Here is a 24,430-nt window from a genome sequence, read left to right on the forward strand (position 1 = left end):
GCTTCTTTTAACATTTTGATGATTAAAAGAATTGCATGCATAAGCGCTTAATGCCGGATGCAGGTGTGCATATGTCTCCTTCCCTAGTGGTTGAGATTAGCAGCACTAGAGATTGAGATGAGCGGCCCAACATGCATACAACTAGCATCGGGGGGGTGAGGCAGCAGTGAGAGTTATAAGGAGTTTGTTAATGGAGGATGCTTGACAACGACCACGCTGCAGGAGTTTGTCTCAGATGCAATACATCACATTTATGAAAGGAGGTTTGAGGAGGACTTCTGTGACACATTACCACACATAGGGCAGGATTGTTTTGAAAGTGCGTCACTTAATAGCCAGTAATGCAAAGAACGGATGTTGACTTCCTTTTGATTTATAGCTGAAACATTTTCCTTGGTTGTTCCTTTGTGGTACTATGTCAGGTGACTTGTCATTAAAAAGAACATTAAGGGCACAGCAAAACAAAACCCGCTGTGGCAGTTATGATGAGTGATGCACTGTATAGAGGAAGAAAGAAACAAAGAAAGAATGAAACAAGGAAACTGGAACTACTTACTGCCACCCTTTCCATCCCTGTTAAGATTGTACAAGACAGCCAAACTCAACCACACCCCCACTCACTTCTGGCTGGGATAAACAGGAAGTGTGGCGCCCAGGGACTTCCTGTCTACCCTGAAATGGGGCCTCTTGTTCCCAGAGACGATGACGAAAAGCCCCAAGCTACTGCAAGGATCGCTCCTGCAACACCAAGTTCATGACCAAACCCTGGCCCGTCCATGTAGTCACCTTCCTAAAAGGCATGAGTTGAAACTCCCTCATACTGAGACCATTCAATAGGTCTGTGTTTAGTCCGCATAACACTTGAGACCATCCAAAAGGTCTGGTTTGAGACACCATTAAACAGACATTCAATAGGTCTTGTTTAAAGCCCATTACACTGAGAGCATCCTATAGGTCTGGTTTCGACCCCATACCACTGAGAGCATCCCATAGGCCGCCAGTTAAACTCCATCATTATGACACCTCTCTACACTTGTTTTGGCCCTTAGGATAAGACCCTAATCCCCTAAAGACGGCATGGGCCTAGGTGGTATAGAACCCTCTTAACCACCTGTCTGTTTGTTTATGGTCCTACTGAGAAGAGTAGAGACACATGTAACTACTCTGCGTAGTCACAGGTAGGACTATTTACCCGTCGTGTTCTTTGCACTACTCAACCCCTGCCATATGGGAAGGAACACAATTAAAAACAAACATTGAGTTATGTTACAGAGATTTGCAAGTGGCGCCATACGTCTATAAGAGTTGCACTGTCATGCTTATTCATTTAGTATTTTCAACAGCAATCTGGCAAGAACACTACCATCTTGAAGCAAGAGATGTCAGTAACGGAAAGGAGACCTACGCAGATGACAAGAGCACCATTATATACGTTGGTACATGAGTATGCACCTGTCTAATGTATTGCTGACTCTTCGGAATTTAAAAGGTGGAGGTGAGATTAGTGCAAGGACAGCTCTTTTTCAAGCTACTGAGCAGGCAACACACACACACACACACACACACACACACACACACACCCTTAGACCAAACACCAGGAGACATCTTCTGTGATGAAAAATGTATCTTTAGATTCCTCTTTTCCAACAGTAGTGCTGGAAGATTTTAAATACTTAGATCGTACATCTGTATTTGTATGAGACCTATGTGGGTGGGATCTATTTAAAAATGATTTACTTTGTAAAGTAATTTCGACCTGAGTCCATCTGGAGCCACTGTGTGTACACTTCAGAATATGCTTCAGTGAAGCCTCAGATTATCTGTACCAGGAAGTCTGGACCGGTCTTCGTGCCTCATTTGTCAGGGTGGGGCAGTAGACATGAACAAACAGCTACAACAACTGGAAAGGGGAATTGTGACGATCAAATCGGTTATTTCAGTTCTATTTTCCTTTTCTGAAAGGGAGGGTGTGTTTATATTTTCACCTTGTGCCCCTCACCTTGCCTAACTGAGCCGCCTAGCTGTTATGAATGAGATCTGACTGCAGTTCTCAGATCAAAATTTGGAGCTGGTCTCGTCAGGAAATTCTCATTTGTGTAGGTTTATATACTGTTGTGGGTTTTACTTGTGTCTTTTGTTTTTATCCTTTCTACCCTTTTGATAGACTTAGTGAGTCATTGTGGATACACGGTATCCTCATGGTCACATGTTGGAATCTGTTAGACCAATTGTAGTGTCTTGTTTCCAGCAGGTTTTTTGTTAGCTCCCATTTAGGATCCCCTTTACTTTAATTTGTAAACACAATAGAATGTCCAAGAGGCATAGACCCAGGAAAAACACACCATCAGCAACTACATTTACATCTTTAGAACGACTGAAAACTAAAAAAAAAATCGTTCAATATTGACACCACACACAAGCTCTGCATGCAAATAGATTGTGTTTACCTTTACCATGTCTTACCCATAGGTCATGTTTTACTAGATCCTCCTTATTTCTTTCAGCCCCCATTACCCTGGTTGTTTAAGTGACACAGAGCCACATAAGACTTGGTATCAGCACATAGAAAAGGCAAAGCTGGGTATTTTGGGTGGAAAGTTGTGTCATTATTGTACTGAAAAAAACAGCTTGGCAATGCACATTGGCATTGCCAAGGCTGGCCCAAAATAGCATGATGAGAAACACATGGCCTTCACTATTAAAATAATAAAACACAGAAACTGATTCAATACCATCTACCAGAAACACACACACACACACACACACACACACACACACACACACACACACACACACACACACACACACACACACACACACACACACACACTTGGATGCAGATTTACATCAGAAAGGTGAATCAAGATGCTTGCCCTCTGTTCCAACCAACACCTACACTCAACTAAAGAATGTTGTTGTAAGCCAGCAATCAACAACAGCTAATGCAAACCAGCCAGTTGTTGGCGTTTGATGGGGGAGTTGCAAGCACACCTAAAAGTTGCATGGGTTTCCTTTTGGCCAATTGGCATATTGCCCTTTAATTGTATATTGTACACAATGTACTTTAGAGTAGCTAGAGTTCACAGTGTTTCTGGCTTGGAAGTGCAAGACAATAAACTACTTTACTTCAATGAACAGCCTTCTGACTGAATACACTCCATAGAGGGCCAGTACTGAACACCACTACTAAACCTCAAGAGCCACTTAAGGCTCTCATAAGTGGAGATCACTGATGACTGGTTCAGATGGGTGTGTCCCTCAAACACACATCAATCAGACCAAATAGCATCACTGCCAAGCAAGCCGATTGGTCGAAAGGGACACATTTGAAGAGGAAGTGCTAAAAATAGAACTGACAAACCATTTCTCTCCTAACGAGCCCATAAGGCCTCAGTGATTTGGCCAACGCCAGCTTCCCTGAGGATAATTACAAGAAAAACAGAAGTGACGCATGTCCTCCCATTCATACGACCAATAAGCTGCGGGCACACATATGGGGTTCAGCAGGTACGTCACTCCCACCCAAACAAGGGGATAGATTGTTCCGTAAAAGGGGAACATTGAATTTTAAAAAAGGGTTCCCGAAGTGCATCGAGTTAGGACTGCCTAATCTAATCCAGATGTGTGTGTGTGTGTGTGTGTGTGTGTGTGTGTGTGTGTGTGTGTGTGTGTGTGTGTGTGTGTGTGTGTGTGTGTGTGTGTGTGTGCGTGCGTGCGTGCGTGCGTGCATGTGTGTGTGAGTTAGGGTTATATATAGGATTTATGAAGCTGCTGCTGAAGTAGGTCCATGCTGGCTAACCTCAGGCCCACATGTGAGGCCGGACCAGGCACAGCCCTACTGGCGTGGTGACTGCCAGGCTGGTTAGCTTTACTCTAACCCATCCGCCCACTTTCCCTCCAGGACAACAGCCCTCTATGTGGAACTAGAATGGCTCTCCGATAATACCGTTATTTTTCTTTGGCCACCTTGAACTGATTAAAAAGTAACAAAAAAATAGTTTGAAAGGTTATCCACTCAAGGCCAACGCCAACGACAACAAAAAGAGGAGAGAGCAAAGTCCGAGGTTCACCCCCCCCCCACACAAACAGTCCCTGTAACCTCAGGACAGAACACAGTGTCCAAACAAACAGCGCTGGATGACCAAGTGTACTCTGGGGGGGGGGGGGGGGGGGAGCAGCAGATGAGCAGGGAAGAGGACGTCTGTGTGATGATGTTTCTCCAGTAGTGAGCCCTAAGCTACCGAACTCTGGCTGCATGTCACCCTGCCCCTATCCCACCTCAAGGTCAGTCGGTTCATTCAGTGTCTACTCTAAATCAATGCCCACTTCCTCGACAACAGGCCATCGGAGAGTCTCTCTCCACCTCTCACTGTGTCGCTCTGTCTCCCTCTCTGTCCCTCTTTCGTCCTTGCTCTCTCGGCTGTTAAACTCTAAAAGACGGAGCTTCTATCTCGTCAAACAAGGGTGTACCCAACCTAACCCACCAAAGTTGCAATGTCCTAAAAGTCATCGTAACCGCAGCGCAAATTATATAAGCAATGGTTGACTTTGCGGGAGGGAGGTTGCTACACAGCAAAATTAAACCAAATATTGACAGGAACCGCTACCGTAGAGGTGAGTATCCCTAGAGGATGGAACACAAAACTAACAAGCCAACAATGTCAACATAAAAACGAGAACGACAAACATTAACACACTGTGTGTGTGTGTGTGTGTGCGTGCGCGCGTGCGTGCGTGTGTGTATGTGTGTGCGCGCGCCTATACCTATAGAAGAAGCAGTCACAGCACACTAGGACCCCCATCCAGCCCACAGTAGGTCCAGCTATACCGAGGAGAGGTGCTCAACGTAGGCCGGTCTCCCTCCTCTCCCTCGCTGAGTTCCTCAGTCTCTCTCCGTACAGCAGCCTGTCTGGCCTACAGGTGTAGGGGTCCAGCAGCTGGCATAGCACCTCACGCGGTCGCCCACCAGCAGGGGCCCAGAGCTCAGCGGCGGCGGCGTCTTCGGGGCTTTAGCGCAGGTCAGCGTGACATCACTGCGGCACGTGGCCAGCGATGCAGCCCTGGCGCGCACACGCAGGATCCCGCTGCCACAGAGCCTGCAAGATCAGCCGCTTGACAAACCGGGAGCGCCTCGCTCCGACGATCCCGCTGCCTTCCAAGTACTGCACTGCCCACCTCGCCGCTACATTCTCACATTCACTCGCTCTCTTCCCCCCTCTCCCTTCCTCTCTCGCTCCACTTGGAAGGCGGGAAGATTAAGTTGGCAAACAAGGTCCCATAAACAAACTGCTGACTGTATGGCAGCACAGTCTCGACTGCAGAGGAGAGAGAGCGAGGCAGACACGGAGACCGAGGGAGAGAGAGACAGGAAGCGTACCCGGATGATTAGAATCTCTGCAATCTGTATACATCCCAAACAACGACCTAGCATCCCCCCTATCCACCCCCCATACCAACAAATCAAAACACACGCCCAGAGCTTCTGCTCTTATCTCTGCCCCGAGCCGGTACAGCCCCTCTGCCTGCACACGGACTGCTCAAAATGTGAATTTTAAGGTTTGTTTTTAAACCGACTGCAAATAGTTAACTGGAACAGTAAACATTGGGGGAGCACTAGACACGTGACTATGTGTGCTGCGGCGACCGCACACGCACAACTGCATTGACTGTTCATTCACACAGAGGAGGTATAGGTGTGGGAGGGGCAAAGGCTTAGACACACCTCTAGGTCACGAGCCAATCACTGCAGAGCATTACAGGACATTGCTGTAGCAAAGCAAGCCGGTCATCATTTGAAGGGCATGCTCATACCCTCTCTCTCTCTGTCATTCGCACAGCCCCCCCCCCGGAGAACATTTCCACCGGACTGCAAGGGGAAATGAAGAACCTAAGCATATAGTGCCTGCAGTGTGGAGAGTGTGTGTGTGTGTGTGTGTGTGTGTGTGTGTGTGTGTGTGTGTGTGTGTGTGTGTGTGTGTAAAAACTGAATTTGCATAAATAGAAAGACGCCTTACAGAAAACTAAATGTCAGCTTGTCTCCTCCGTTTCCCTCGCCATAGCATAACACAGTTCACCTTAACCAACTACACCAGGGCAGACAACTGCAACGGCCAATACAGAGGTTAGACACTAGCCGCAAGATCGGTGCAGGGAAGCTTCTGTCCTCATGATTAGGTACAACAACACACACACACACGGATAGCAAGTAGTAACCAGAGAGGCTTCTGGGGCCAGCCCAGTATAGATCCCTGTGGTTGAGGACATCGGTCTATATGTCTCACTTCCCCCCCCGCCCTCTGCGTCCTGGCAGGAGGAGGAGGAGGAGGAGGAGGAGGAGGAGGAGGAGGGACTGTGCTGAAGCAGCAGCCTCAGTGTGGTGCATGACGTCATCCCTTTCATCAGCAGCCGACTCACTGAATGAGGCTGGTGGAGGGGCCGCTCACAGGAGAGGAACCTCTGCTCTCACCATCGAATTACATGATCGTCATTATTCTAACCATTATTGTAACCTGACACATTGCGTTATGCAGGAGTGGGCATGCATGCCGTACATTGTGTGCAAAATGTCAGGTAAGCACACATATTACATGCACAAGAAAGTGGATTCCTTTGGGTGTTTCATATGATCCCCACCCAACTGTGTAAGAGGTGTGTGTGTGTGTGTGTGTGTGTGTGTGTGTGTGTGTGTGTAACGGAAATCCATGTGCCATGATAACAAGCCCCGCTGGGGAAGAAGAAGGAGAGGCGGAGAGATGACGAAGGGAAACAGCCATTATACATTGAAAATCTAAATCCTTCCTCCAGTCACCCTGCATCAAAAGCCCAAACTCACTATGAGTCCATCACATCCAACAGCGGGTGTTCGCCGTTTTTGGAAGAAATACAAATAAGTATTTTTTTATGAAAACCTTATTCCTAGAGATAACAGACAGACAGAAAGAAGCACAGGCCAAGAGAGCGAGACAGAGAGTGAACTGGGGGGGGGGGGGGGGGGTATAGAGAGACACAACTCGTGACAGGGTTTATAAAACCACACATGAATAGAGCCTGTTGCAATCACGTCAACAGGCACACTGCCATATAACACAACGCTACATCACCCATGACGCGATGCGAGACACACACACACACACACACACACACAGAGGAAAAAGTTGCTAGGTGATGCCTATGGGGAGGGGTATTTCTAGGAGGCATCCAGGGAGGTGGGGTAATATCATCTTGACTTTCTTTCTCTCAATGGAAGGAAAACAAAGGAGAGAGACCCAAGCTAGAACGACTGGTTTCTCCCGATTTGCACTAAACCAACTTCCCGTAGTCCCCCCCCCCCATTACAAGAGCATTGGCAATGTTAATGATAGGCAAAATAGGAAACAGCTTAATCGGTATCCATGTAAAAAGATCTGCACGTTACACAAATCACGCGAATTCATACATTGTCTAGCCTCAGAATGGAACACTTCCAACACACACACACACACACACACACGCTTTCAGCTCTACTCCTCCCGCTCTCTCCCCGATATGGAAACGATAAAGTTATTGGCGTGCCTGTTAAGAATATCCATCTTACCTATTTAACGTATAGGAGCCATTCCTTTTAAACCTCATCTTGGACGCCAGGAATCGGATAAAGAAATCCAGAATTGACAGTATTCTGGTTGTCTTTACGACTCGAAAACTACCGTTTTTCCGAACGGCCGCAGACCAGGAACAAACGTGGACGTGGGAGTCGAATTGCAGACCACAGATTCGCTGCTGCTTTCTTTCTGTGGCTTCTTCCCAGACCTCCGCCCCTCTCCAGCTCCCCCGGTTTCCGCGGGGCAGGGTTGTGAAGTAAGGGGGACAAGTTCTGGGTTGCGCTTTGGATGCCGAACAAACGTTTCGACTGAAACAAAAAGACACGTTTGTCCATTCAGCGGCAGCCGCCTCTACTTCCCGCGTGTTTCCACAGAGACTCGATTATGGCTAACACCTTCTTTGTGTCTAATACCCATTGACGCCTAACACACTGAGACATACCGGGGTGGGGAAACGATTTAGTATTTGTAAAGCGACAGAAAATTTAACTGAATCCTACATTAGTATCAAATCACCGACTTTTTTTTTTTAACTGTCGTTCATTTTAGAAAGGAACGGACGAAAAATACCTCGCAATCTGCAAAACAATCAAGACTCACGTGAGCCCGGTCTTATCCCATTAACAGCGAGGCGAGGGAAACAGGCTCTCGTGTTTCACGGCGGTGTTCTACGCACAGCAGCTATATATGTATCTCCATATGCTCAACGGAAAGCACTGAACAGTCTCAGCAGCTCCGACACTTGTCAACGGCCGAAGGGTGAGAGAGATTTGAAGCTAAGAATAGGACCGAGGATCCATTAATGCAATTTAAATCCTGTGTAGCGTTTCCAAGCCATGCCAGGTAGTGCTCTGGTGCTTCGGACAGCAGCCCTTCAGACTGTTTTCTGATGGTATGCACTGACGGCATGAGCGAACATTTTGATTTTCATCATGTTACTAATTGTCTTGCATCCACAAGTTCCCCCTCCATCAGGAAGACAATGGAATGTAAAAAATGAACAAAGAAGCTTGCGATTGTGAGAAATTATTATAAGAGCACCAAACCAAATTCCTTTAGTGTAATTGTTGACCTGTATGATATGGGAGGGCACTTTACCCCTCCGCAACTAATGCTGTGACTAATTGAAATTATATAGGGTATAGGATATATCATTCACTTAAAGGGGTATCTGTAGATGTGATTATTTTTCCCCTGGGGTAGACAATGATCAACGTGCTCATAGTGTGTGTGGGCGTCTGGTTATGGATCTGTCGTTGGCTGTGTAGGTCTGGTCATGGTGAAACAAAGAGAAGCCTGGCTGATACACTGCAGCCTTATGGTCAAATCAGTGCACGTGTCGCAGTGCTGCATGTCGCAGGGCTGGGCTCGGGCTCCATGCGTCGCACAGTTGCATGTCGAGGCTTCTGTTTAGTGAACCCACACAAAAACACACACGCGCTTTTGCAGTGTCCACGGCCCACTGGCTCCAAGGCAGCTCCTCAGCATTAGTAGCCCATAGCCCAGGAAGTGCTGATCAATCAGCTTGATCGAATGCTGCAGTCAGTCCCACACTGCGGTTACGCAACACTTTTTAGTCAGGAGAAGAGGGGAGGAAAGGGAGAGATGGGGAGGGGAGGAGGACAGAGAGGGGAGGAGAAGAAATGAGGTGGAGACAGCGAGGGGGTTCCGTGGCTGTGAAAGGGGAACATGGAATTCAAATGAGGGGCCAGGGAGGAGGAGGGTGGGTGGATTGATACAGGGGAGTGGTGGATACGAGGCAGGCGGCAAGGAGTCGGGAAGAGGAGGAAGGAGAGAGTATGGAAGGATAAAGAAGAGGACTGCACCATTTCCCCCCCCACAGATGCTCTCTGCAGGCCTGCCGTCTGCCTTGCTTTATCCCGGGTGCGAGTTGAATAACTTGAGGGTGTGCACGCATGCAATCCCCCTGACCCAGAGCAGCCAATGCATGCATCATCTTTTGCATTAAAAGTGATTTCCTTTTTCATCCATCACAAGGCTCCGCTCCTCTCCTGTGGCTCAGTGGTGCGGGGGGGCTCATGTTACCACCCTCCATCACTGCCCTCATCGTCCCAGCAACATGGCACATGGCCGTGGTCCAAGTGAGCCCGAAAAGACAACGGTAGCGAGAAAGTAAAAAAAAAACAACTGGTCGAATAAATAAAACACCAATGCATTGCCATGACAACGGTAGTGGAAATCCCACACAAAACAACTGAATACTGTGCTGCGAGTTATTTTTCGTCTCCCTCCCCCTGGCGACAGCCCTTGGGCTGTGGGCCCGATGGAGGGAGAGAGGGAGAAAAGCCTCCAGAGGAACAGGCAGCCTTGGCTGCTGTGCATTGGGGACTGGCCTCCGGGCCCCTCCCCACCCCTCCTCTGCATAGGGTTTCCAGGAATACAGTACACAGAGCCATGCTTGGGCCGCAACCCATTAGCAACCAGAACACACACACACACACACACACACACACACACACACAGCTGAAGTAGTTTATGAGATCTGATGAGTGTCCGGGTGTGTGAAAGAGTCTACTGTAAGCCAGAAGGACGCAAGGAGTCTGTTTGTCTGTCTGCTACATACACTCTGGTCCATATGGAGACAACAGCACCATAACTAGTCTTTAACTGCTGCCTCTCAGGCCAGTATATCTTACCGTCTGGGTTTTTAGTCTTTTCATAAAAGTCAGCTTGCACATGCTTCCTGTCTTTCTGCCTGTCTATCTTTGTTGCTGTCCATCTGCCTCCCTGACTGTAGGTAAGTAGTCTCGCCTGGGTTGAAAAGTTGATCCTGCAAGGAAAGAGAAGCCTGCTGGAGGATAACAAAAGCCCGGCTTCAATATTACGCTCCACCCTGGCTTCACATTACTGACCACTTCACGGAACCGGTTATAGAATCAGTTGCAGATGCACTGCAGACAGATCCATGGCAAAGTGTTCCTGAGCTCTGGATCTGCACTGATACATCTACATTTCCCACTGCACTGAAGAAAGGGAGTAAAGAGGAAATGAGATGGAACTAAACCTATCGGAGGGATCGGATCGCCACCCACCCCGTTAGGACAAACATCAGGAGGGAAGGGCCCAGTTAGCCAGCAGGGCCTGAGTGGATATTAGGCTTTAACAGTCGATGTTGAGAAAGCAGAGTATTGGAGGCCTAGGTGCCTGTTTTCTCCAAACGGGGAAGGGTATGTTGTGTACTTCTAGGATGCGGTGGCGCCACCTGCTGTCGGACAAACATACTGCATTGTTCTTAGGATCACCACAAGGGGGCGATACGGCGTGGTTGGTGTAGCATGTGAAAACAAGGGCAAACAAAGTGTGATTGGTTACCAAAGTAGCGAGGTGTGGCAGTTACGCACCTACGGAGTGAGCCTTCAAAGGAAAAGAGGCAAGTATAGAGCATGAAGGTTAAATACTCATTAAGTAAGAAAGGAGGAAAACCTATACAAGGAGTAAGAGATGGACGATGAAGGTTTGATTAACAACCTAAACAATCTAAACTTTGGGAAATCTTATCAACCAGTACACCTGAATCTCGGCGGGACTGGTACCAGTGGACTGGTTGCAGACTGGTCTGCATCCTGTGGTGATGTGGTCAGGTTGTCATGTGATGAATGGACTGGTTTGATCCCATTGCAATGATGGGAGGGCCTGCCAACCTCAGTAACACAATACAGAGATCTGATTTCATGCAAAAATTTGAGTCCGTTTTTCTCGTGCTTTTGCCACTCCTTCTATCTATGCCCTTTTCATTTATTCTATTTATTCCAAAAACAACCTTACAATTGACACCCTCTCTTTTCTCTAAAGGCACCATCAAGCGCAAGCATACACACAATGACATATGGTCAAATAACTACTTAACAGGAATATAGGTCAGACTGAAATGTTAGTGACCCCAGTGTAAGGTTAATAAGCTTGGGCAGGTGTTAGAAACAAGGTGCAGGACGACTTCATGGCCCTCACTGAAACAGTGCGCAAAACGACTTCACAGCACGCACTGAAACTGTGTGCTGAAGGACTGCCAGCCACGTAATGCAACATCTTTCAAAGTTAAACAGGAAGTGAGAGCGATAAAAACGTAGGAAGGATGTGCTTTAATTGTTCAGGATCGCAATGCCGGAAAAGAACAAGGACTGACTAAGTACTGAGTACTGTTATTGCTTGGTTATTCACACCCACTCAGATATCACAGGTGTCGGGTTTAGAGGAAGACATGATTACATTTTAATGTCACCCTAAAACATGTGTCATTTTTAGTGTTTCTATTTTTAGGCATGTTTTGTTAAATACGATAAACCATGCATTCATGCAGTGTACTCTTCAAGACTGCTGCCGCAGCCGGGCGTAATTAAAAAGATCGCTTTGGCAAGCTGGTTGAACCGGAATGGTGGAGGACATCCTCCACAAGGAAGGGTGGGGATGGCGGGGTTCTGACTGAATGAGTTTATCCAATGGAGGTAGGAAGCATATGGAATGGGAAGGATACACCGAGTAGTACAAAAAACATCCAACTAAAATGTAACCTTTGTATGAAGTCAACAATGAACGGATGTCCTGGGTGACAGGGTGGCTGGTTCTACATGTGTTAGTTGTGGTGTGTCTGACTAACACACACAAACACACACAAACACACACACCACCACAAAAACTTGTAAATGCACAGTGGCAAATCATTCAAGGATTTCAGCCGCTGAGAAGCCATGCTATGCCTGGAGGGTGGTGCCCGATTAAACACAATAAATATGATAGATATGAATGTGTAATTTATAGAATACATGAGTATTATAGAACTATGGACAACACGGGTTTGCATGAAGAACAGATCTTTGTCATGGAAATTGTCCACTTAAAAGTTACAGTTGGTTGAACTGTGATGCCTGCCATTTCAGACTTGCCGACACATTCCCAAAATAAATTCTCTTGAAGAGGAAGTTGGGGTCAATGAAATATGCAAATAAAAAAGCCCAAAAAAATAAAAGGAAAGCTATAGAACAGGTTCCTAATGTGGGAAGCGGGGCGGAAAAAGAAAAATAAGCACATTTTCACGTCAAGCCTTAACTTGTGAGAGCAGGAAATGAAGAGGCATGGCTTGGCCTCTCGAAGCCTTGGTGAGGAGGAGAGCTTCATTAAAATATGCCAGTGGGACATGATGAGTGAGGTCACGCTACGGTGGCCTTAATGTCCAGCAGCCCTGCTAAAAATAACCAACTCTCGTCTACGTCAGCCCCACTGCGCACGTGATGGGTGTGTGTCTGTGCGTGTGTGCTTTATATTGATATGTTGAACCATTCACTATTACCAAGTGGAAATGAGAACAGGAGAGCATTGAGGGCTATCACTGTTAGTGTCAGCATATAACTCATGTTTTGAGTCCTATCCTATATATATACTAGAGCAGCGATGCTCAGGCAGCATGCTATAACAAGATGTGATGTGTTTGCGTGTGGGGGAAGGAGTGAACGGGACCTCTGGGTGTTTCTGTTTGACTTTTTCCCTCTCTTAATGTATGTCACTTTCTCTCTCTCTCTCTCTCTCTCTCTCAGTGCAACACATGATGAGATCATCAAAATACCCCTGACCTACTGTTCTTCAATCGGGGGAAACGGATGTTGGGAGAGTCTCACACACACACATACACACAAACACACACACACACACACAAACACACGCACACATCCGCACACAATCTCGCAGCTAACAGAGCGGATGTCAACCATGGAAGGGGAGTTTGCACACATATAGCCTGTGCACAGTCGCACATAGATTTTCTATTTTCATCACCCCAATCCTGCCTTTAAAGGGTCAAGAGGCTAACCTACATACAAGTATCCTGACATCTCCGGTGACTTTCTTCATAGGATTGATTTAGAAAATAAGAAACTAGAACCGCTCAGATCCCAAACACAATAATCTGAGTCATCTTTTAAGGTGTTTATTATTATGCGTTTTGGTTGGGGTGCCTTGTATTTAGAAACATAATTCTCTCCGTCAGTCTCTACTGTACTCAATTGTTTGTGGGAAAATGTCATGACGTCGTAACAGGAGAAACCGATGAGTGTATAACAGACGGAGGTGAATAGAAGCAGGCGAGCTCGGCAGGGAAGCGGGAGACGAGAGGCGAACAAGGAGAGCGGAAATGAGGAGTCAAACAGGAGCTCCCTGACTGGCCTTTTTTCAGCCCTCTCTGATTGGAACCCAACTCTGACGACCAGGCTTCCATCCCCCAGTGGGGACAGTGGGGACTTGTTAGTCGCTCCTGCTGTAGCCGCATCTGGTTGGCTGAACGGAGTGACATTGATGTCACTACTGTAAGGTGATGTCCCTTTGAGCCAATCGTAGCCCACCATGTTGGCTAACCTTCATCTGTTTTGGTATCCCTTCATGAATCTCTGAGCAGAATAGAAATAGCGATGCGTCACTTCCTCTAATGGTATGTGGTATTGTCGTGTGTGAGCGGAACTGTTTTGTATGTTAAGAATTGAATCTCAACTAAAAGGGTTTTTCAGATAGAGGCAGACTAGAGAAAAGGGGTAAAGCAGAGTGCATCTTCTTGGGAACGTGTGATGGCGTGGGGCATACTAAAATCCCTTAAATGCCATGTTTCGGTCCCTAACAATGAGGGTTTTGTATGTTGAACATAACAGTCGGGCCTTGATACACTTGTCATCTCAATGACATTTATTTAAACGGACACCAAGGATCAGAACACAGACCTGGCATGGAGACTAGACACCTGAATGCGTACTCTGTAGCCAGATACGGGCTTGGATGACTTGTTCCAGCTAAATATTATACATCCTGGTGCAATGGATTGGTTTCAAGAGCGAAGTGTACCGTACATCTGGTCGTGCAATGTTGGGTAAGTATAGCGTAGGTAAGCGGGGTTCCCTTAGCTTCATGGTCGGCATTTATACAACGTTGTGCGGCTCTAATATCAAATGATAAGAGTGAACTGACGGATGTGCTAGAGGAGGTTAATGTTCAATGTCTGGATGAGGTACTGGGGTGAACTAAGTTTAAAACAACGTCCCTGAAGAGGAAGGGGTGGAGATATAGACGGCAAAAACTGAGAAAGCAAAAAAGGGAAGCGAGTGAGAGAACTGGATTTGAAAGAGAAGCCTGGTTAAACGATGAGCGTCGTCAGGACAGGGCAGGGATCATCACTAGAGGCTAAGTCGTCCCATTTCTCTCTCTGTCCAATATCTCAGCTAGCCCGTTAGCCTCATTTAACCGAGCTACAGCCGCAGATAAATCAGCCTCACACTCCCCTCTCCTGTAATCTGCAGCGGGCCGCATCGCGAGGCGAACCCTGGGTGATAAACTTTAGCACGGGGACGCTATGGTCCCACTTCTGCTCTCTTGAGAAGCCACGGTCTAGCTACTGAGAGCCGCACCCCAATACACTCCACCTCCTCCACCACAACACAGCCATCATCTACCAATACTACCACCTATACCACTAGTGATCCACGGTAATTAAATCTCCTTTACTGAGAAGTTAACAAAAAAGACACCAGCAAATATAAGGCCATCCCAAAGTAATCATGAAAATTTGGTATTTCCTGAAATATGAAGAAATGTGTTTTAATTTCTCTACTGGGCTGGTTTCAAAATATCTTGGTGGTACTACAAGAACAGCCCGATTCAGCCTGACCAAAGTCCACCTGCCGCTTCTTCTCTTCCTCCACTACAGACCAAACAGGAAGTGTGTCATACTGCAGACTTGTTGGAGGAGACGCATGAACAATATGGGGGCGGGGTTGAAGAGTGCCAGGGCCTAATTATGCAGGCCCAGCTCAGTTTCTGTCCAGTCTTACAGCAAGTCTAATCTGACCCCGTTTCCTGCCTCTGTATATCCTACTGTATCTGTTCTGTAAACGTGGACACATGCCTTTCTCCGTCCTTTCCGGCCACTTCAGCCCGCTTCATTGGCAGGACCGTTCATGTACAACACCACCAAATCCTTTAAGATACAACACTGCATTAGGTAGTTTTTACTCCCCCTGTTCCGCTCCTGTCGATTCCTTGCGCTTCTATCAACCAGCATGGACACAGGCACTGAATCACGTCTGTTTAGCAAGGCACTGCAAGCCATCCCACTGATCCTACAAACATATTACACGCCTATTAGGGATCGCACATTCACACAAGTTAGTACAGGAAGAACCTGCCCACTGGGGTAGACGAGATAAAGGACAGAGGATCAGAACAAAGCAGAGGAAGGGAGTGTATAGAAGTTAAAAATCAGGTTTTGCTCTATTCAGACTGCCTCAAGTGCTGGACACTGAGTGTGTAGTGTGTGTGTAGCATGTGTGTAGCATGTGTGTACTATGTGTGTACTATGTGTGCGTGTGCATGTGTGTGTGTGTTTTGCCTAGCCTTGCCTGATCGTGCAATGCTTCGCTCTGTAATCCAATTACCGCTCAGCCCAGTCTCCAGCCAAGGGCTCTGGCCAAGGGCAAAGCTTAGCTAGCTGTGCTAGCAGTAACGCTATCTGTGCTAATTCTAGCCATTCACCACATCTCCGCATAGTATCCTCAGGCACCGATTGGTCTTTATATGGTGCGAAAAGTAGGTTAAAAAAATGAATAACCAAACGATGCCATCTCTTTGATGAACCGCGTTGGATCAGAAGTATCACAGTAGTAATCAGACAAAATTAAAACAAGTAAATGAATTAGAGGTGAAAACATTGCTTGGAAGATGTTAAAGGAATGGTCACCATACGTTTCAATCTGTATGGGACATAAAACAATGATTAGAACATAACAAAAACCGGTACGAGACTTTTCTGGGGATGGTGCCCTGATATGTGGCCAATGTGAATAGACCTAATCAATTAGGCCTGTTCCGATTACAATGTTTTTCCTTATTCTGCCCTCCTTGCAGTCACATATTCTGAATTAAAAATCAAGCATGTAGTTGGAGGGACTACATGCTTCTCGGTAGCTGGTGTGATGCAACTTAAAATGATTGGTTTCACTGATACATGTAGTAGTTTAGCTCATGACCTCAAACTTAACGTTCAGCTAGCCAGCAGGTCAACACATGTCGAAGAAACAACACAGATTCTGATTGGCTGGTGCCTTACATCAACCTGAAACCAGGGGAGCAAAGGTATGTTGACTCAACCCTGACTTAACTAGACAGAACTTGTTACTTTACTGTAGGAGATTTACAACATCCGTTAACTCAAAACAGGCAAACTGCTTGGTTCAGATACACAGTAGTGCATGGGTTGACATTCGTACGTATGTTTTTTTTTTATGCCTTTCTCCGTCCTTTCTGGCCACTTCAGCCCGCTTCATTGGCAGGACGGTTCATGTACAACACCACCAAATCCTTTAAGATACAACACTGCATTAGGTAGTTCTTACTCCCCCTGTTCTGCTCCTGTCGATTCCTTGCGCTTCTATCAACCATCAGCATGGACACAGGCACTGAATCACGTCTGTTTAGCAAGGCACTGCAAGCCATCCCACTGATCCTACAAACATATTACACGCCTATTAGGGATCGCACATTCACACAAGTTAGTACAGGAAGAACCTGCCCACTGGGGTAGACGAGATAAAGGACAGAAGATCAGAACAAAGCAGAGGAAGGGTTAGGAATGGTGCTTAAGAAACACACGTAACACTGCGATTTATGCCATTGTTGGCTGGAGCCTTGGGTTCCCTGGGACGAAATAAACATGAATGAAAGCATAACACAACGAGTCCGTGTAACAGGCCTCCGAGAGAGGCTTGCGTTTGACATAGGACTGGCAAGAAGACCCAGTGTGTGTGTGTGTGTGCGTGCGTGTACATATGTGTGTGTGCGTGCGTGTACATATGTGTGTGTGCGTGTGTGTATGTATGTGTGCGGGCACACATGTATGCGTGTGTGTGGCGAATCCGATTCATTGAACATGGGGCTCCTGCAGGGTGCTTGTGTGGGGGAGCGAAGCCTAAACGGGGGTTTAGGCCGTTGCAATGATTTTAGCCTAGCTAGCATGAGTCCACCCCCCCCCCCATTGGAATATGATAGGCTTTGACAGCACAGCGGCTGGGCTACAGTTTGGAGCTGCTACTGAGCTTCAAACTGACCGGGTGGAATCGCATAGACCGTGTTGAATCACTGCTCCTGATTTACACACATTTGAATAGGCAATGAGCAAGAGAGAGAGAGATAATGTTAAGTCAGTCATATGACTTCTCTGGCCGTCTGGCAGTCCTTCCCTCGCTCTCCCACTCCCTGGCTCTACGGGCAGTGCCAGATCTGGCCCTTACAAAAGAGTAAACACATTCCCAGCATGGGACCGCTCGATGTCTGCCAAGCAAGACACGCAGAACATTGAAACATGCAAGGAAACGACTGACACAGATAAAGCAGCCAGATAAAAGGATCAAAATAGAAGTACTTGTTAAATTTAGATAACTTGCACCACTGTGAAATGTTTTTTTCTGAAGCAGCCCTTTATCTGCTGTCTGCTGCTTTGAGTCGGACTGTCAGAACATAGACCCCAGGGCCAAGATAATCTTGAAACATGCTTTCAGTTTGAAAACCTGTGGACATGCATTCAGTTGCGCATAGGCACCTGTCAGTATACTTGCGCGTCACCTCACACTGGGGTACGATTGCGCACACGATTGTGGTACTAAATTATATACTTCATTCTGCAAAACTCCACCTGAGTGTTTCTTCTAAAGAGCAGACAGCTCAGGGCTGACCTCAGAAACAGACTTCACCAACACAGTGTCTGGTGATCAATGATCAGGGTTGACTACAAACATTCCTTCTTGCTTTGCTATTGGAGGGAGGATAGGAGAAAACCTCCAAAATGACAACAGACACAAATATCCATGTGTCTGTTGCTACCAGGGCACAGACAGGACGTGTAGACGAGAGGCTGGAAGAGACTCAGCAGGTACCTAGCCAACACAGTCACGCTGGCCTGTGTGACACCAGGGCAACACGCTGGGTTCTTTTTTTACATTACAGTGTCTGCCGCTGCCAGATAATACCAAAGCCGGGCTCCTCTCGAAATAAAGTCCCAGGCCGAAAGAGAAGCGACGCTGTTCCGCAGCCGAGCCAGCCATCTAAGGAAGGAACATCTTTGTAGTTGTTCTGCCTTGCTTTCTCAACATTTGTTTTGGTTTCCGTCTGCTCTGCCTTTGACAACACTGTCAGTATGATGCCGGCTTCATGGAGGGAAATAGCATCGCCTGGATTGATGCACTCGCTATCCCTTACTCTGACGCAGCAGATTTGTCCTATTATAAACCCAATTGCCCTAATCGCAGAGCTGAGCTGTACTGGGAACGCAATTTTTCGATGATTCATTGCACAGCTCTTCTGCTACCTACCACTGGACGACTTTGGGATGGATGTTAGATAGCTCCCGCTGTTTACCGTTGGCCCAAAGGGGAAGCGTGTTGGACTCTGCCCCCTGCCCAGCCGAGCCACACAGCCCAGACATCAGCCAAGCACACAAATGCCCCTCCTTAACTGTTTGGAGTGAGAGCAAGACAGAGCGACTGAGACAGACAAAGAGACAAAGATTTATATTTGGTTAATTTATGTAAAGCAGATTAAGATTAGTGATAGGTAGGTCCATGGCAAACTGGTCCTTTCAGCAGCAAATGGAAAACTAGGCTCATCATGACTAGCCACCCTACTTAGCTAACCTAAAAATGTGCAATATAGTTTCATTACCAAGTTGCATTTTGCAATAATGTTCCACCAAATTGCAGCTATATTAGCCTGAACTGCTATTATTAAACCTATAACCATCAACAATCTTCAACACCATCTGATAGGTTTTAATGTTTATGCAGCCATTCTGTATCCAACACGGCCAACAGAGCCTCCAACCAGATACACACACCAGCATCTCTGCTGGATAAAACCTATTATAAACCGGTATATCAAGTCTGATCAGTTGGAGCATCTTGCATTTGTCGAGTACATGGATTCCATCCTCCTCTCACAAAATAGGTTCATGTTGTCCAAACATACTGGGACCTCTAACTTGAGGAACTGCAGCCTAGTAAACCCCTTCGCCTGGCCTTCGTTTGGCCTGTAGTTGTAAATAACAAAAGTAATGGCAAACACAACATATTTATGTTTTTCTTAAAGTTTGATTTGTTAACAAGGCCTTCTCGTTAACAACCCTCATGTAAACTCTTGCTTCAGAGTCAGACTAATGCCAATAACCCAGCAACCAGCGGCCAGCCAAACACAAATAATAAAGTCAAGCTAGATGAGGGAGATTCTGTTTCCAGGGAGCTGAACTTCTTGGAACTGTTGGTTCCCCTCTGTCAGGCTGGAGAGAGTGCAGGAGAGTGTCTGAATCGTATGTCATTCATCAGGGGCTGCAACAGAGAGGAGGAGCCAGAAAGGTTCACCTGAGCTGACATCGCGTGTGCATGTTTGTGTGCAGTGCCGTGGCGGAGATGTAAATAGGGTTGAATCAGGACGTGGCTGTTTAGAGACTCCCCGCCCCACCATATCTTTCGGAAATACAGATTGAGTCATAGACCACGAATAGAGACACAAACTGAAATAAACAGGCACGGGTGACAGAAGCACACTAAACTCAGCCTTATTCATGGCTGTTCGAGTGGCTTGAGGTCACAAAATATATAATGAATTTACATAAACAATATGGTAGAGCTCTCAAAAATCAACATGCATCTAATTCAGGCACTGGACAAAATGTGTGACCATTTAACATGTCTCATCATCTTCAGTAAAGAAACCATTTACCTATTCACAGGCATGAATGAGTTTTGAAGCTAGTATGGGGCAGAGAGCAAGCTACTGGTGCTGGCATTATAAAAAGATACTGCAAGTGTGTTGGGGAGACCGTAACTCCTCTCAATAACCAATCATCCTGTGCTTGAGGTCCTTTCTCCAGCTGCTGAAGTCAAAGAGGATGGGGGCATCTGGCACCCTGAACACCATCCATCCTCATGGCCATCGCTGCAGGGTTCATGAGGATTAGCCCTCAGTGGAGCCGCGAAGCCTGAAGCTCCCTGCACTTAGTCGTCCGTTCGTTGTACTCCCCCCCCCCTGCTCTCTTCTACGCTCTTCTCTTTGGCATTGCTGATCCATCACTCAAAAGTGCAAGGATTAAACATCTGTCAAGCCAGCCCGTTTCTACCCAGCAGGAAAAGACAGATTGAGGCACCACGCACCACATTGTTCTAACTATGCCCCCCCCCCACCCCCCGCCCCCCCTCTCTCAACTGTGATGTAACATCCTGTCTGACTCTGGACAGATGAGGTCACATCGCTCCAGATGGATGCATCATGCTGGTCAAAGAAAAAAATAAAGACCACCAAACGGACATCCTCCATCTTCCTCAGAACACACACACACACACACACACACACACACACACACACAAACACTGTATTCAACACCATGACTTCCAGGCAGCACTACCTTGAAGTGAACTGAAACAAGTTTCATGTGACCGGTCTTCATCTCTCTTCCCCATCAGAAAGAAAGACACATCCCATTCATCCCTTTAGTTGGGCTCACCAGTCTCTCATTAAACCTCACTTCTCCCTTTTTCATCCATTCCCCTTCTTTCTGGTAATCTCCCCATCCAATATTATCCCCACACATACACAAAAATTACACAAACCAGCTGACTTTGCATATATATACACACACACGCTGTTTGTTCAATAATATCTATCTTAGTCATGGGCCGAGAAGGTCAAGCTGATATTTTGGTCACTAAACCTAGGAATAGTTACCCTTTGCATTCCAACGTCATGATTGTGCCGTATACATCAATTACTAACAGATATATTACTTAAATACAGTATTAGTTTATTACAATATAATGTAATGATAACTGTATTTTTTTCAAATGCCATGAGACGCAGTAGTATTGGAACACAGAATTGTTAATCTCAAGCTTATCTATAGTTTGGTACCTTCCTCATAAGTACAGTATGAAAATTCGATCTTACAGCATGTGCCTAAAAATAACCTCTGACACCTCTCTTCAAGAGCGTGAACCTATCTCAGTACTCGTGACATTTGCTAACCCCCATGGAGTGAGTCACACTGGTGAACTGGCAAGAAAGACACACACTGGTAGGATTGTCTGACACTAACATTTCTCTTTGACCTCTGTGTGTCTCCAAATGAGATGGTGTTCAGATATGATAAGTGTGCTTGGAGACTTCCTTTGAATGCATGACTTTGTGTCTGTAGGGCTGTGTATCTGTGCGTTCATATTTAAGACATAGAAATACAGAGATGTTAGACCGCAGCATTTGATGCACGCCACATTCAATTACTTTCAGTTCCTCTATTCATGAAGTATGATACTGAACGGGGAGTTTCACTTACCAAAAACATCACTGAGCAAAACAGTTTAGATTGGCAAGCAACAACTGTTGGGTAAAAAAGAAAGCCAGCAACAAAGAAAGAGGAATGTCACAAGAAAAATGCCCATTGAATAATAATAATAAATCAGCATAATAATAATAATTAGGGAACAAGTTAGGGCTGCTGCCACATATTTCAGCCTGAGCCATATAGTAGCTGTCTGGTAATCTTGCCCCTAGCCAAAATATCAGCTGTGTGCAACCCCCTCCCCCCCACATCAAAAGACCTACACCCTGCTTCTGTCAGACAGCAAGATAAACAGTCAGTCAAGTGAAGGGCCTGTCAACAACACACCTTACAGGAAGACCAACAGAAAACGTGAAATGGAAGAGTGCACTGTCAATATGAATCAGATGCAAATAAAACCAGTGTTGTGTTTACTAAAGGATAACTACTGAGGTTTGGAAGGGGATAACCAGTAGGCCTTCATGGGGTCTCTTGCTGTGACCATTTGTTTGCGTCATTCGGTTTATCAGTCTTTATCTGGTAGCAGAGAAAATGCACTACCAAATAGAAAAACACTCAATAACAAGGGAATTGCAGCAAGTTCTAATGACTAGTTTCATATAAATCAACTTGCATCATATAGCATTTGATCAAAAACAAATGTAGGAATTGATATTGTAAGTGAACCTCCTCTCAAGTTTTGCGATCCACAAACGTTTGCCTGTTAAATAAGACACCTCGCAATACTATACGCTGGTTCTCTGTTAGTGACATATATTACGTTGGTTTATGTAACTTGACTATTTTCAACTATACCTCTGTGTCATGAGCTTCTTAGGGGTCTTGGTTGTTTGTATAGGGCTTGTGTAACAAGCAGGATTAGCATGACTGATGTGGCCGGAGTGCACGCAGTGAAATCGACCAGCAAAGGTGCGTCTCGTAAAAAGGAAACAAGCAATGGATAGCGCCGTTAGCATGATTGACTGGTAGCTAACGTTAGCTGTCTGCTGCATAAATCATTACTACAAGCTTCGCGTTATTGGTCAGCTAAATAACCTTGGCATATATGTTTTCAGACTTATATCTCTTATAACCTTAAATGACATTATGGGCAGGTTGGTAGGACGCCAAATAGATGCCCAAGATATCAGCTGGTGGCGGTCGGTTAATATCAGGTCGCGTTTACCAGAGTAAAACGAGACCGCTGCCAGTTATGCTAGCTCAGTTCAGTGTGGCTAGGCTAAAGCTAGGCAACAGGCTACCCATCACACACACTTTGACACATTTATTTTGCAACATACGACAACACAGCACATTTCTGCCTGCGTTCGGTTGGTTTTATGGACGATGTCAAAGCAGACGTTTCGCAACCTGCACCAAACCGAGTGCGCGGCTGAGCTGTCAGGAGGGCTGTCGTGAGCTAGCTAGCCGAGATAGCTGTACTCACCCCATTAACCAATCCATGGTGGTGATAGCAAGCCTAGTGTCACGTCGCTTGGCAGGGGATTAATTCTTCAAGAGCTGGACCCCTACTTTATCCAGCCACTGCCCGGGCACTAGTCCTGGCTGGACCCAGATCCTGTCGCTACCGGCCCGGTCTCTCCCGCCGCTTGCCAGAAGTCGGCGGTCAAATCAAATGTGGAAACTTGTTGTGATGTCCTTGTTTTGGTTCCAGTCCAGCGCTGGGTCAGTGGGGTGGCAGCCACGCAGTCTGTTGTTAGTGTCCGTGCCTTTCGCCTGAGCACGGCATCGGACGACTTGGCGAATGGAATATGTGCTCAGGAGTGAAGCGCAAGTCAACTGTCTTGGTAACGGTCCACTTTCTGGTCAGCGTGGTACCCGTGTGTGTGTGTGTATGCGTGTGTGTGTGAGTGTGAGAGAGAGAGAGAGAGAGAGAGAGATAGAGAGTGTGTGTGTGTGTGCATGTGTGTGTGTGATGTGTGATGTGCGGTGTCTCCGTCGGTGTGTCGGGTGTCCTGCCTCGTCCCACAGTAGCGACGAATGAGTTGAGCCCGGGGATGCGGCTGAACAAGCCCCGGTACCCTCTGTCATGTATCCTTGTATGGCTACTAGCGTGTTAGCTGCTAAGCCACCACAGCTACTGCTTTCTGAACAAGTCTAGAATGAAGTCCGGAAGTAAACACACGCACGCACGCACGCACGCACTACCAGACTATCACGCTCGTAAAACACCCGACGCGCAGAAATGGGTGATTATTGATATAATGGATACAGTCAACTTAGACCTTTTTTTTAAGTGATGACGAAAACATATTATAACCGATCTACCATAACATTACTCGTTATCATAATGAATTCGAGAAATTATTGCTAAAAGAAACAGGCCTAATGTAATGTCTATCTGCAAATGAACATTGCTTTTGAATACACACAGACGCACCCAGATTTGGAAAGATTGCTGCACATGCTGCTTATTTGCGGCTATTGTTTTAATTCAGAAAGGTCTGCGTAGGCCCACTATCAGCAAAATTGGACTTTGTGC

At 46.4% G+C, this 24,430-nt stretch overlaps 1 protein-coding gene across 3 annotated transcripts in view; it reads right to left on the minus strand.

Annotated features, from left to right (window-relative positions):
- mob2a (MOB kinase activator 2a) overlaps window positions 1–24,026 on the minus strand; it is a 48,278-nt gene extending 24,252 nt beyond the window's left edge. Inside the window, exon 1 of one of the 3 annotated variants that reach the window (XM_079743830.1) lies at window positions 23,375–24,026. In XM_079743830.1, the coding sequence (XP_079599956.1) occupies window positions 23,375–23,391 (17 nt within the window). In that variant the 5' untranslated portion in view covers window positions 23,392–24,026. Of the gene's footprint in view, window positions 1–4,764; window positions 5,205–7,573; window positions 7,768–23,374 lie in introns of those variants that run through there. The other 2 variants (XM_079743828.1, XM_079743827.1) reach the window with 2 other exon arrangements.
- Between the last annotated feature and the right edge of the window lie 404 nt (window positions 24,027–24,430).

This window comes from Pollachius pollachius (assembly GCF_949987615.1).
Source record: "Pollachius pollachius genome assembly, chromosome: 9".
NCBI lineage: Eukaryota > Metazoa > Chordata > Actinopteri > Gadiformes > Gadidae > Pollachius > Pollachius pollachius.